General features: G+C 47.0%; 1 protein-coding gene across 1 annotated transcript; it reads right to left on the bottom strand.

Moving 5' to 3' along the window:
* Positions 1-2: 2 nt before the first annotated feature.
* Positions 3-12,066, bottom strand: PRSS54 (serine protease 54). Its single transcript, XM_055552305.1, has 6 exons — positions 12,009-12,066; positions 9,299-9,470; positions 6,558-6,816; positions 5,840-5,971; positions 1,661-1,962; positions 3-387 (listed from the first exon to the last, which is right to left on the bottom strand). The coding sequence occupies exons 1-6, from the start codon at positions 12,064-12,066 to the stop codon at positions 327-329; spliced, it is 984 nt and encodes a 327-aa protein (XP_055408280.1). The 3' UTR covers positions 3-326.
* Positions 12,067-12,544: the final 478 nt, after the last annotated feature.

Here is a 12,544-nt window from a genome sequence, read left to right on the forward strand (position 1 = left end):
GAAATCTCAGTCATTGCTTCAACGCTTACACCAAAATAAAAGATGGCTTTTTGAAAAATTTTTTTCCTTAAAGCTCCTTTTTCTTGTTAAAGACAGGGCCTTTTCAGGTTATCAGGAAGACACTGTAGCAATAGTGTGTTTTTAGTTGCTTATTTTCTTATTGAATTCTGGAAGCTTTTGAGTCCCTCTCCCCACTGTGGATAATTAAGTGACTGCTATTTAATACATGGATAAGCCAGGTTGTTAAAAAATGAGATAATGGATTTTAATATCACTCAGAACCTGATTCCATGCATTTACACAGTTGACATGGGTCTTTCCGTTGACTAAGTCCGCAGCCTTTTCATACGGTACAGTGTGCCCGGAAGACCCCTTGCCCATTGTGAGCTGTGGAGAAGAAAAAGGAAAAGTGCAAATGAAATGCCTCCGTCTAAAAAAAAAGATAAAAGGGAAGCACTGAGACTGCCAGAGGCCAGGTTGCATACACAGGACACTAGAGACATCCTTAGAGCAGCGCAAAAACCCAGTCAGGTCACTTGGGAAGCTTAGCGTTCTGGCATGTAAACACCAGGTACATTTTCCAGGGTGCTTCTTTCTCCCTTTCCCGTGGTCACTTGGCAGCAGGATAATAAACTAGGGTCCAAACATGGGCGCATCATATCTGGGGCCAAGAAGTAGCAGAGAATCACAGGAGGAGCCTGCAACTTCTCACTTCACTGAACAGAAACAATGAATCTTCGGATGCCCCAAGGTGGCCGGGGGCCACCGCCTGCACGCAGACACTGTGCCCAACACAAGGTCATCCGCGCCATCACAGGGCTGGATGCGGGTACGATTGGCACAATCCGTTTGTCTCAAATGATCTTCTCCCCCCCCCCCCCCCTTTCTCCTTTTGTAGATGTCCTTGAAAGGCTACCGCAAAGCTTGGAATAAGATGAAAACCACCAATGAGCAGTTGCAGGCAATTTCCGGCCCTGGGAAATAGCCAGAAGGAAGCTACGGCTGCCGACCAAAAAGTGATCCATTAAAGTCATTAGCTCCTGTCTAAGTCATGGGGTCCGCTCACTATTCCCTGTGCTGGCTGGGGTCTCCGGTCACCTCTCAGGCCACCTCAGCCCCCTGGGGAAGTGTTTTCACAGCCTGGCCCCGGGAACCCGTGAACACTGAAAGAACCACAGGGCACTCTAATGGTTTGACACTTGTTAGCCCACGTTTAGTTCACAAGCACACACGAAAGCGACCTTCCCGCTCGCGGGAGTGGGGCTAGAGGAGAGGGAGCCGGCCCAAGTCTGAGCGCGGCCCTGTCCACGGCAGTCTAGCTGCGCGACTCTCAAAAAGAGACACCGAAACAGCATGGTGAATGCCTGGCACTCAGCGTTCTGAGCTTCCTCTTCGGTTTGGAGGGCTAGCTCCTAGACGAAGATCCCATTACCAAACAAAACGAGCGCAAAGAAAAAATAAGGTAATTTCTTGGGGCTGATGTAACCTGTTCTGGCCTGAAGAGGGCGCAGACGCCATGAACTCCCCACCGTAGTAGTCATAGTACGTGGGCTGGATGGCCATCTCAGACCTGCCTGGCTCCCTCCGCCCCTTTTCCCGGAAGTCTAGACTCATTTGAGTGCCATTGTCTGGCAGTGAACGCGTGGAATGCACGGTGGACCTTTCTTGTCCTTGGAAGGATAGTCGGGGCCACGCAAGCTGGCTCAGCCCAGCCTGTTTTCTCTGTGTCACGAGATCACGTGATGAGTAGCTGGGTAAAGGATTGGGGTTCTCCCAGTGATGGAAGGAAGACAGGGGAGAGCTGGTCTTCCTGGTTTTAGACGTGATCCAGTCGCTGTAGTCTTCCACCCTGATGTACAGGAACAGGCCGGGGCATTTCTCCCCTCCTTGGGACAGGATTCCTCTCAGCACCCACAGTCTCATTTCCTTCAGCTGGCACATCATTGGGTTTCCCGGGTCCCCCTGTGATAAAGGATAGAAGGCTTCAGGTCTTAGGAAAAAAAACTCCTTCTCTCTCTTTCTTTTTAAAAAGTATGTCCTAGTGCTATTTACTCTCTGTTCTAGAAAAGTTTTGCACTATTCTGGCCTGTTCTCGCTGGTTCTCACTAGAAATGAGGTAAATTATAAGATACTGTTTCTAATCTAGGCCACTGTCCCACAAATTCCAACAAGATGACTTTTCCTTTTATCATACAAATTATTTGAAGGCTCCTGCAGTTTGCCTGTAGATTCCGAGTTCCCACTTCATTTTCTTGCCCCTTTCTAGGACTTTGAATAAACCCTCCCTCTCTTCTGGTTTCTCACTCCTCAAATGTTATTTTGTTCCTTTCTGGCCTGGAATGGGCCCATTTTCCCCCTTCTCTTCTCTGTTTTGTTTGGATTTAAGCTGCTCACACCCACCCACAGTCCAGCTAGGGTCAGAGTCAGACTAGTGGGGGAACAGATGCCACCAGGCTGGACTCACAGATTTATCAGCCTGGCAGCTGTCAGCGAGGCACCCTGCCCCCGCCATCCCCATCCAAGACCCTAGAGAGCTGTCCTCCTGGCCTCAGGAGCTCTGCCATACAGACCTGATCTCCCTTCAGGTGAGTGGGCAGGAGCCTGACACATCTGGCTGGAGATGTAGCCCTGGCAGGTTACCTAATTCTCTGAGCTAAACTGGGGACTCAGTTCACCTCTGTAACACCAGCAGAGGTCCTAGCACAGTGCCTGACCTACAGAATGCACTCAGTAAACAATTAGCTGCTATTACCCTGGTGTTGAGAAAAGGCCATCGTTTTTACAAGAAAAACTGAGAAATGTGGAAAAAGAAACAAGGCAGCAACTAGGAATAATTTATCTTAACTGTCCTCTCCCGCCCCCATCCCCCAGGCCTCCTCTTAAAGGAATACCTGCTCCCCAGCCCCGGCCTGTGGTCCATCTTGGTCCAGGCAGGGGTGGGTTTATCATTGAAGGCTGGGCAATTACACTTCACTCTCACTATTTGGACTGAGGCATGGGGGAGGGGGCTTACAGTTGACAATGGCAAACAGTCTGAACAGATTCAACCATGAGAATTAGAGAGGCGCAAAAGTGGTCACGTCAGTCCCTGCCGGTCCCCAGGCCTCAGTGCCTGAGCCTTCTTGGGTGTCTATACACTTGCAGCCTCTTTCACTGAACCCTCCTTTTTCTGAGGAAGCCATGCCAGAACAGAAATGAACAGGAGAAGACAAGAGCCACTCCACAAGCAGGGCCAGGGGAGGCACGCTCGGCAAGGCTGCCATAATTCCCTGGTTTTCTCACGGCCACACACACGTGAGGGTAACATTCTGGATTTCATTCTGTGCCTCTCTTCAGATGGAAGGGGGTGCTTGAGTTTGGAACTCTTTATTTTTCAGCTTTTCACACTCTACTGTTTTTATCCCTTGCTGCCAAACAGCAGAAGGTAGAAACTTCATCCCAGAGCTCTGGCCAGTCCTCCTGGGACTGGTGAACAGGCTTTTTTGTCTGCACCCTGTTGTGCCTGCCTGGGGCACAGAGGGTTTCTGGCCAAGCATGGAGTAATCTCCACTGTGTTCACCGGACCCGCTTCCAGTTTGTTTTAACTGTGCTTTTACAGCTTGAGGAAGAAAAGGAATGCAATTCAGGACAAATAGTTTGACAAATGATTGTGTGGTCGCCATCCCTGGCTCTCGGGTGGTTTTGCAAGCTGCTGTTCCACTCAGGTGTAGAGTACGCTGCTTTTTCTCTTCTCCATAACCTGTAAGGCTGAGACCTCTGCAGCTCAAGCAATGGAGACAAAAAGTACCAGCTGCTCCTCTGGAGCAGTCTCACCTCATCTCCTGGGGGAGCAACCCTTTCATTGGGCGATCCTCAACCTCAACATTCAGCAAAAGCCCTAACAGTTTGGGAAGAAGGAGGGGTGGATTCAGAGTGATTCTGCTTTTGTTGGATCTCTGGGGACTCATTAGAGCAGACACTGAAAAGTGAAAGTGAAAGTCGCTCAATCGTGTCTGACTCTTTGAGACCCCGTGGACTGTACAGTCCGTGGAGTTCTCCAGGCTGGAATACTGGAGTAGGTAGCCTTTCCCTTCTCCAGCAGATCTTCCCAACCCAGGAATTGAAGCAGGGTCTCCTGCATTGCAGGTGGATTCTTTACCAACAGAGCTATCTGGGAAGCCCAGAGCAGACACTGAACCTGGGTGAATTATTCCACAGGTGAGAAGTGTGACTTTGAGGACCCCTGGACAGTAGAACACAATTCCTGGGACTCTAGCTAGACAAGGCACTGTTTTTTTTAATGGTCCGAGACAGTTTTTAAGCATAATCTAAAAAGCAAAGAACTGTCTACAGGTGTGCTGCAGTTAAAAACCAATCTAAATTTTGTGGGTGGTTTAAAGAAGTGATCATTTAGACTGTAAGCAGTTTGTGCTGTATACTGAGTCATTTCAGTTGTGTCTGACTCTTTGCGACCCCATGGACTGTAGCCCACCAGGTTTCTCTGCCCGTGGGGATTCTCCAGGCAAGAATACTGGAGTGGGTTGCCATGTCCTCCTCTAGGGTATCCTCTCGACCCAGGGATCAAACTGGAGTTTCCTGCATTACAGTGGATTCTTTACCGCTGAACCACTGGGGAAGCCTGTAAGGAGTTTACCATATTCCTATGCATCTAAGATTCTCTTAAAACTTTTCATCTTTGAAATGGAATGTGTCTTTTAATCAGTTGATTCCAGAATTTCCATTCACTCTTCTTCCAGCATTTTTTCCTTCTCAACATTACATAAAATAATAGTGTGCTCTACAGCTGATAGCATCTGGATTTGATGAAGTGTGGCTCTAGATTGATGGAGTGGCTGATGGCAGGATTTTGTTAAGTAGCTACATCTTCTTCTGTATTTTAACACATTCTCTAAGAAGTTGCTACAATCGCGCATCTGACAGAGCTCAGTACAATGTTGGTTCAGTCGCTCAGTCGGGTCCGACTCTGTGACCCCATGGACTACATTGCAGTACAATGTAGAACACTTGATAAATGTTAAACCAGCTTTGGCAGGGCAAACTTACTGTCTGATGAAAGGCAGTCCTTCGTGCTTTTGCAATGAAATGACTTTGAGAAAGAATTGTCCACATCTAAGTATTTTTTTCCCTTTCTCTTAAAAAAACTTTTCCTTAGCCCTCTGAAAAAATTTTCCCACTGGGAAATCCTGAAGACTATTTTGAGAAAAGTGGTTGATGGAGTAGAGGAGGGAAATTTTGGAAGTCTGGCAGACCTGGGTTCTTGTCTTTAATGTTTATTAACTGTGTGGCCCTGGTAAGCCACGCTTTCCCCAGGTACAGATATGAGGGCCAAGGACAGGTGTTTGTGAATTCTGTGCATTTTCCTGAGACAGTAGGACAGCCCACATCCAGGTAGAGGGCAGGGCTTCTTATCGGAAAAAAAGAAACCCAGTGACTGATGAGCAATAGCATCAGTCTAGGTTCCAAAGAAGCCAAATAGAGTGAGCCTGTGCTATGAGCACACTCAACATATATCCCCATGTGTGGCTGGGACTCATTCTTTCAAACTTTTAGCTCATGAAAAAACATGTTACTTAGCCGTGCTTAGTCATGTCACACTGACAATGGTGACTGGTTAGTCCATTCAGCAGATGGCTATTGAGCTTTTCTTATTATTTATTTTTTATTATGTATTTATTATTATTATTGGGTTATTGAGCTTATTTGCCAAGTCCTGCTCATCCTAGAGATATCTGTGAATCCCAAGTGACCGTCCCTGACCACACGCAGCCAGGGGGAGTCCCCAAGCCCCCCATGAAGTAACCTCTGCTTACTCTCAGCTTCTATTCCACCGTGTCCTTACCAAGCAGACGGCGTTAGTCTCCATCTCTAGGTGGTTGCCACATCCTGTTTTCTGCTCTATGTTTAAGGGACACGAGTCAATGTCTTTCACGGAGATTTTCCTCAGGATACTCATTGTCATGTGATTTCCTGTCTGGACCATGCAACAGAGAGCCCAAGAATTATTAACAGGAAGACATCCCCCAAGTCAACTCAACTACAACTCACATATCCAGATGGGAGTCAGTAAAAAATGTTCTAATAAACCCCCTTTTCCTCATAGAAATCACAACACGTGTCTGGCTTTTTACTGAAGACTACCTTTGTGAAAGCAAAGAACCTGAGTGTGAAGCAGGCAGAGAACGTTCACCCTTTCTTTGCTTTTCCTTGTTTGCTTCCCAAGAGTCAGAGAAAACAAGGATGGCTCAGAGAAGAGGACTGCAAGCTCTGGTTCAGGGAATGATGTCCCCTCGCCCCTCAGTAACCCTGCAGTCACTTCAGGCGTTCGCTACCCGTGTATGTCCAATTTGGGTGTAAGGATAAAAGAAAAAGGACCCAATGTAAAAGTGACCTCAAAGAGGGCAAGCGCTGGGAATCCTGACCCGTTCAGTGGGGGTTCCAGCCCAACTCCAGAACCTCAGGCCACCTGAATTATTGAGCTAAGCCCTGGAATGGTTCATCCTGGTCACCCCCACCGTTGGCACACACACAGCCTCCTCTAGGAGAAGGAAGCCATTAACTGCAGATGTGGGGTTCCATCCTGCCACCCAGCAGTTCATCAGGAGTGGCGGCCTGTTCAGCTTTCTGCCGAGGAAGCAGATGGGCCGGACCAGGCTGTTGAACTGCATCGCCGTGTCTGTCTTCAGGAGGGCTATGTTATTTCTCATTGTCATATTGTCGAAGTCCTCATGGATGATGATGGTGTTGATAGGATACTCTTCATGAGCAATCAGTTTTGCATCCATCTTAGCTATACCAATTATAGCCACAGCGTCCTTCCTGGAGAGAGAGAACAAGCAGGTCTTGAGAAGCTGAGGCACCCAGGAAGCTTCACACTTTTCCTGTTTTCATGTTTATTGATTTTTTGGCTCCATCCAACTCATCTTCCTAGGGCTACTTTTTACTCACCTTTTTGAAGCATGTCCCCAGGAAATTTTTTTTTTCGTTTTATTGAAGTGTAGTTGATTTACAATGTTGTTTTAGTTTATGGTATACAGAAAAGTGATTCAGTTTATATATATATATAATATTTTATATATTATATACATGAAATATATTTCATAGACTATATATGAAATACACGAAACATATATGAAATATATTTCATACATATAAAATGTATTCCATATATTATATACAATATATTACAATAATATATTTTATTTTTCATATTCTTTTCCATTATGACTTATCACAAGATATTGAATATAGTTCCCTATGCTATACAGTAAGACCTTGTCATTTATCAATTTTACAGTAGTTTGTCAGGAAATCATTTCTGAACCCCTACACTTGTGCCATCATTCTTTGAAGATTCTTCTATCTTACAAGCATATAGCCTACCACCTGAAGATAATCTGGTATGTTATGGCTGATTATCTTTCTTCTATGCTTATTTATTTATGGGTCTAAAATTAAAATGAAAGAAAAACTTTTAAAGCCATAGGTTGGAGTAATAATGTAAACCCTGGCAATAATCAAATGGTGTAACAAAAACTGAAAAGAAAGCAGAGGTGGGTTGTATACACCAATTTTCTCATCTTTCATTGGATTCTAAACTGTTATTTATTTACAGCTAATATATGAAATAACAAGTGTGCAGACATGAAAGTACATAAATAACCTATTAACATTGAGTGGTCATGAGGAGAGAAGGAAAGAGTGGAAAGATAGGAATTCTGGCATTAGCCATGGGAGAGTCTTGAGAGGATGATCCAGAGAGAAACAGAAGACTTGAGTATTTTCCATGAAATTGTAACGCTAAGATGAACACATTTGTAAGAAAACAAATTCAAGCTTTCCAAATCTGTTAGAAGAGACTTATGAAACAAAGCCATATAATGAAAAGGAAAACAGAAAGCAAGAAAAACAGAAAGTGGAGTTGCTCAGTCATGTCCGATTCTTTGCGACCCCATGGACTGTAGCCTCCATGGGATTTTCCAGGCAAGAGTACTGGAGAGAAGACATAATCTAAAAACAAAAAGCATGAGTTTTATTCTGAATATCAAAGCAGAAGAGCATGCAACAAGACAAAGGCTTCTCGTGGTGATAAGGAATTAGATCTACAATGAAGAATTTATTGCAACAAGTAACACAATGTTCATGAATTAACTTGGCAGGAAATAGAAGGAGAAAAAGATAGGAGTTTGTAATTTGCCTTGGTCAGCCCAGGAATGATCAAGTAGACTCCATGCTCCAATTTTATATATTAAATTATATTCCAAGGACAGAGGGGAACTTTTTAATTTACTTATGGAAAATAGTCACATGGACCACATAGTAGACCACAAAGACAACATGAACAAATTCCTTAATAGATCACCTTGCCATCTAACTCAAAATTAAATCGTGTTGGAGAACAAAGCAAAGCATCCTATCACTTGGATATTTTTAAATGGTCTTTAATAAAACCCAGAGTCAAAAAGGAGATCAACTGCCACAGGTATACCTGTGGCGGATTCATTTCGATATTTGGCAAAACTAATACAATATTGTAAAGTTTAAAAATAAAATTAAAAAAAAAAAAGGAGATCAACCAAACCAGCAGATCAGATAGAAAATAGCAGTAATGAAAACACTACATAGAAAACCACCTCTCTGGAGGGCAATATATATAGCACATACAGTGTTTTTTTTTTTTTTAAATCTGGTTTAAAAGAATGTCCATTTACCGTAAACCATTTGGAGAATACAGAGAAGTTCAAAGAAGAAAACAGGAATCATGTGTGCTCTGAGCATCCAGAGATGGGCACTCTCCAAGTGTTTGTGTATTTCCTTCAAGCATTTTCTCTCTGCACGTACATTCGTGGCAGTCTCATGGTTAAGGTCTGAGGTTTAAGTGTTTTAAACTTATCCTATCAATTCCCTTAAGAAGACTCCTTGTTAGGACTCTTATCAGTTCCCTTAACAAGATAAGCAGTAAGGACCTCCAGTGTCAAGAGTCAGCGCCTTTGTGACTGTAGTACAGAAAGCGGGAGCCAATATCCTTCCTACAGAGGACGGCGAGCGCATCCTTTGGCTCCACAGAGGTGCAGCTGTTAGTCCTTACCGCAGAGAAGACACAGACTGCGCCGACCTTGGCAGCTGGTGATTTTAGGACCCCCAAGCTCAAGGCAAGCCCTGAGCTGGTAAAAAAAAAGCCGTATTGCCCTGACACCAGGAATCCACCTTCCAGGCTTCCCCAAGCTGAGCAGGAAGCAGAGTCCCCCGGAGCCCACCCCGCCTCGGTGGGCTGTGTCAGCTCCAAAGCTGGGGTACTGGCCTGTTCTGAAAGGTGGACGCGATGCTGAGGATCCAGAACTCACTGAGGATGCTGCCGAAAGTCAGGTGGGTGTACTGGGAATCCTGCAGCGACACCACCCACGGGAACTCCTGCTCTTCGACCAAACCCTCCTCGGAAGTGACCGCAATGTTGCTTTTCTGGATGCCGCAACCTGGAGGGGATGTGCAGGAGACTGACTGCCGGGCAAGCAGCTAGAGGCCTGTGGCCGCCACTACCACTGCCACATCAGACCTCAGGACCCGCTCGCTCTCCTGCTGTTTCCCCCACGTTTTCTGGCTCGCCATAACCATACCACCCTCGTTTATTTTTGTAGGAGGTCTTCTTCCCCATCAAAGACCCTTGGTGACATCTTTGAATCTAAAAATGTTAGGCTAGCGATGATCACCCTCATTTATTACAAGCTTAGCACTTGGCAGATTTGTTGTTGTTTGTTTAGTCGCTAAGTTGGGGCCAGCTGTTTGTGACCCTGTGGACTGTAGCCCGCCAGGCTCCTCTATCCATGGGATTTTTCCAGGCAAGAATACTAGAGTGGGTTGCCATTTCCTTCTCCAAGGGATCTTCCTGACCCAGGGATTGAACCCACATCTCCTGCATTAGCAGGTGGATTCTTTACCACTGGGGGCTTCCAGGTGGCTCAGTGAAAAAGAATTCCCTTCCCTTCCCACCAGGGAAGTCCCACTGAGTTTATCCTAAGCTGTTTATCTGAAATCTTTCATAAATATCAGCAGTTCTTAAAGTGTACTCTGGGATCTTTGGGAGTCCTCAAGACCCTTTCTGGGGTCTGCCAGGTTAAAACTATTATCTGGACACCATGTCCCAAGTCCAGTTTGCCACTGTGCGTTGGGACTTGGGGAGAGCCACTCACCTCTCTGGGCTTCAGTTTCCTTTTATGAGAGGTAAGGTAACACACCTCTCACAAGAGGAGAGGTGTGTCCCCATGACTGATAATTCCTAGCTCAATGGATGATGGCATTACCTACCCCCACTCCTCTGGTAGCCACTACGTGAGTCCCCAGCGTGTGTTTCTAAGTTGGTGGTCCTGGGCCCTGCATGTCACCTGCTGGGTAGCACTGGCTGATAAGGTCAGGACATTGGTGGCTTCTTTTTCATCCATTCATCTACCTGTACACACAGCCCTGCCGAGTTAGGGGCTGGGCTAATGGGACAGATTTCAGGGTTCTGTCCCCACCCCAGGGGAGGTCCCAATGCATGAGGGAGACAGACACGCTGAAGAGTGATGTACAGAGAGACCTGTGACACAAGACTGTCCCCAGAGTACACAGAAGAGGGGACATGGATTTTGCCCAGAACATGAAGTCTGGGAGGGCTTCCCCCAGGAGGTGACCTTTGAGGTGACCACTAATGGCAGAGCATTTCCAAACCGCGATGCTGGAGTTGACTGAATATTCAGTACAGTCATCAAAGGACCACTCCATGCCAGGGCACCATGCCATGTGATCAGATTCACATCTCTGTGAACTGACACTTCGAGACTTTGCTGGAACAGTGACAGAGCTGGTTGTCAGCAGGATGATGGCTGCAAGGCTATCAGGTGCTTCAGGGTCACCAGAGATAGGAATTCTGGTTTGTTTGTTTTTCCACAGAATATTGGCCATCTGTGGTGAGCAAGGCATAAACAGCCCTTCCTCATGCAGCAAGAATCTATACATGTGTGATGACTTTTATCTTTTCAAAGTTCTAATTGGCTGATTCATTCATTCATGACCTTATACAATCCTTGAAAGGCCAGGATATAATGAGGACATCTGTCCCAGAGATGAAATGTTGGCCCCAGGTCACTTGCCTGAGGCTTTTAAAGAGGGGCGGAGAGGCCCTTTCTGTCTTTTGTCTCCTTGGCCTGCAAGGAGCTGGAGGAGGCCAGGAAGGAGGTTGGTCTGCTTGGTGTGTGTATACGTGTGCGTGGGGAGCTCCTTCATGTCTCCTATTTAACTCCAGGAAGACAGGAGAGAGCCAGCTGGGGTGGCAGGAGCTGGCACAGAGACTGCTTTCATCAGGTGCCCTACCATCTACCCTGTTCCAGGCTGGAATCTATAACCTGGGTATCAGGGAGGTGACTGCAGCTGCCACTTCTGCCGACTGAGGCCAGGCAGCCTCTAAGGCACCTCCCTGCCCCTGAGCCCAGCCCTGCAGCTGGGGATCAGTTTAGAGGTAATGTTAAAAGTTTAAGGATAAAGGCCTTCATCCAAAGCTGAAACAGAAACACTTGGAAGGCCTGGTTCCCAAGTGCATAAGACAAATCTTACCCTCCCCTTACTCGCCCCCCAACTCCGGCTCAGGAAGGATGGAGCCTGGAGGATATATCCTGGGGAGGGCAGGGGCAGGGGCGGTGAGTGGGGAGCCAGGAGCTCATGTCAACCCCCTCTGCCCCCCTCAGGGGGCCCTCTCTGTAGCCTAAGCTTTATTTTCCTAACCAGACTCTCCCCAAGGACTAGTCCTGACACCAGGCTGCTCAAGCCCAGTGTCCTACATCCACCCACCACGTTCCACTTCTTCCCCTGGTTCCCTCCACCAACTCATGCTGCCCAGAGCAAGGTGGCGTAACTCACCCGCCCCCGAGTCCCTCTCTAGACATTAAAAGGACAGTTTCCTTTTCTGGGATGACTCCCCCTGCCACGTCACATGGTCAGCTAAAGTCGTGACGGGAGAGAAAAGATAGAAGCACACTCACTGGCAGATGCGTGGGAGACGTAGAGCAGCAGCAGGAGCGCCCTTCTCATCGCTGCCATCCCCAGGGACAGCCGCAGCAGACACCATGGGCAGCTGTGAACACAGAAGTGCCGAGCGCCTGGCCTTTTCCTCTCCTCCCCAAGGTGGTGACATCCTCCACCCGACCCCCGTATCAGAGTCCCTGTCCCTTGCATTTCCACCCGCAAAACTTCCGAGACACGGGAATCAGACCTGTCAGGTCCCTGTTCTTTGGTTCCGAGCAGTAATGAGGCCAGGACCAGCTGCCTGGCCCCGATGTTCAGCCAGTGGCTCGTAAGATGCAAGGATAGGAGGCAGCCACGCTGGTTGGTTTTCTGTATAACCCAGCCAGGGTCCCCGGGTTTCCCCATGGCGTCAGGCCTCAGAAAAAGGTAATTTTTTGACTCGTGGAATTCAACCCTTGCCTTAACTCTGTAGCCATAGGATGCTGCTGAAAAGCAAAAAGTGGGGGTTCCGTAAAAGCCCACCCTGGTTTTGCCCCTCCTATGGGCTTCCCCG

The sequence above is a fragment of the Bubalus kerabau genome, chromosome 17 (genome assembly GCF_029407905.1).
Source record: "Bubalus kerabau isolate K-KA32 ecotype Philippines breed swamp buffalo chromosome 17, PCC_UOA_SB_1v2, whole genome shotgun sequence".
Taxonomy (NCBI): domain Eukaryota; kingdom Metazoa; phylum Chordata; class Mammalia; order Artiodactyla; family Bovidae; genus Bubalus; species Bubalus kerabau.

Bases quoted from the DNA above. Each gene is read 5' to 3' on its own strand.
- PRSS54 (XM_055552305.1), bottom strand. From the start codon at position 12,066: ATGGCAGCGATGAGAAGGGCGCTCCTGCTGCTGCTCTACGTCTCCCAC. The intron at 1,963-5,839 runs GTAAGGACACGG...CCTTTATCACAG, and splicing joins AGACTAACGCCGTCTGCTTG to GGGGACCCGGGAAACCCAAT. The intron at 388-1,660 runs GTCCACCGTGCA...TCTTCTCCACAG, and splicing joins TCCTTCCAAGGACAAGAAAG to CTCACAATGGGCAAGGGGTC.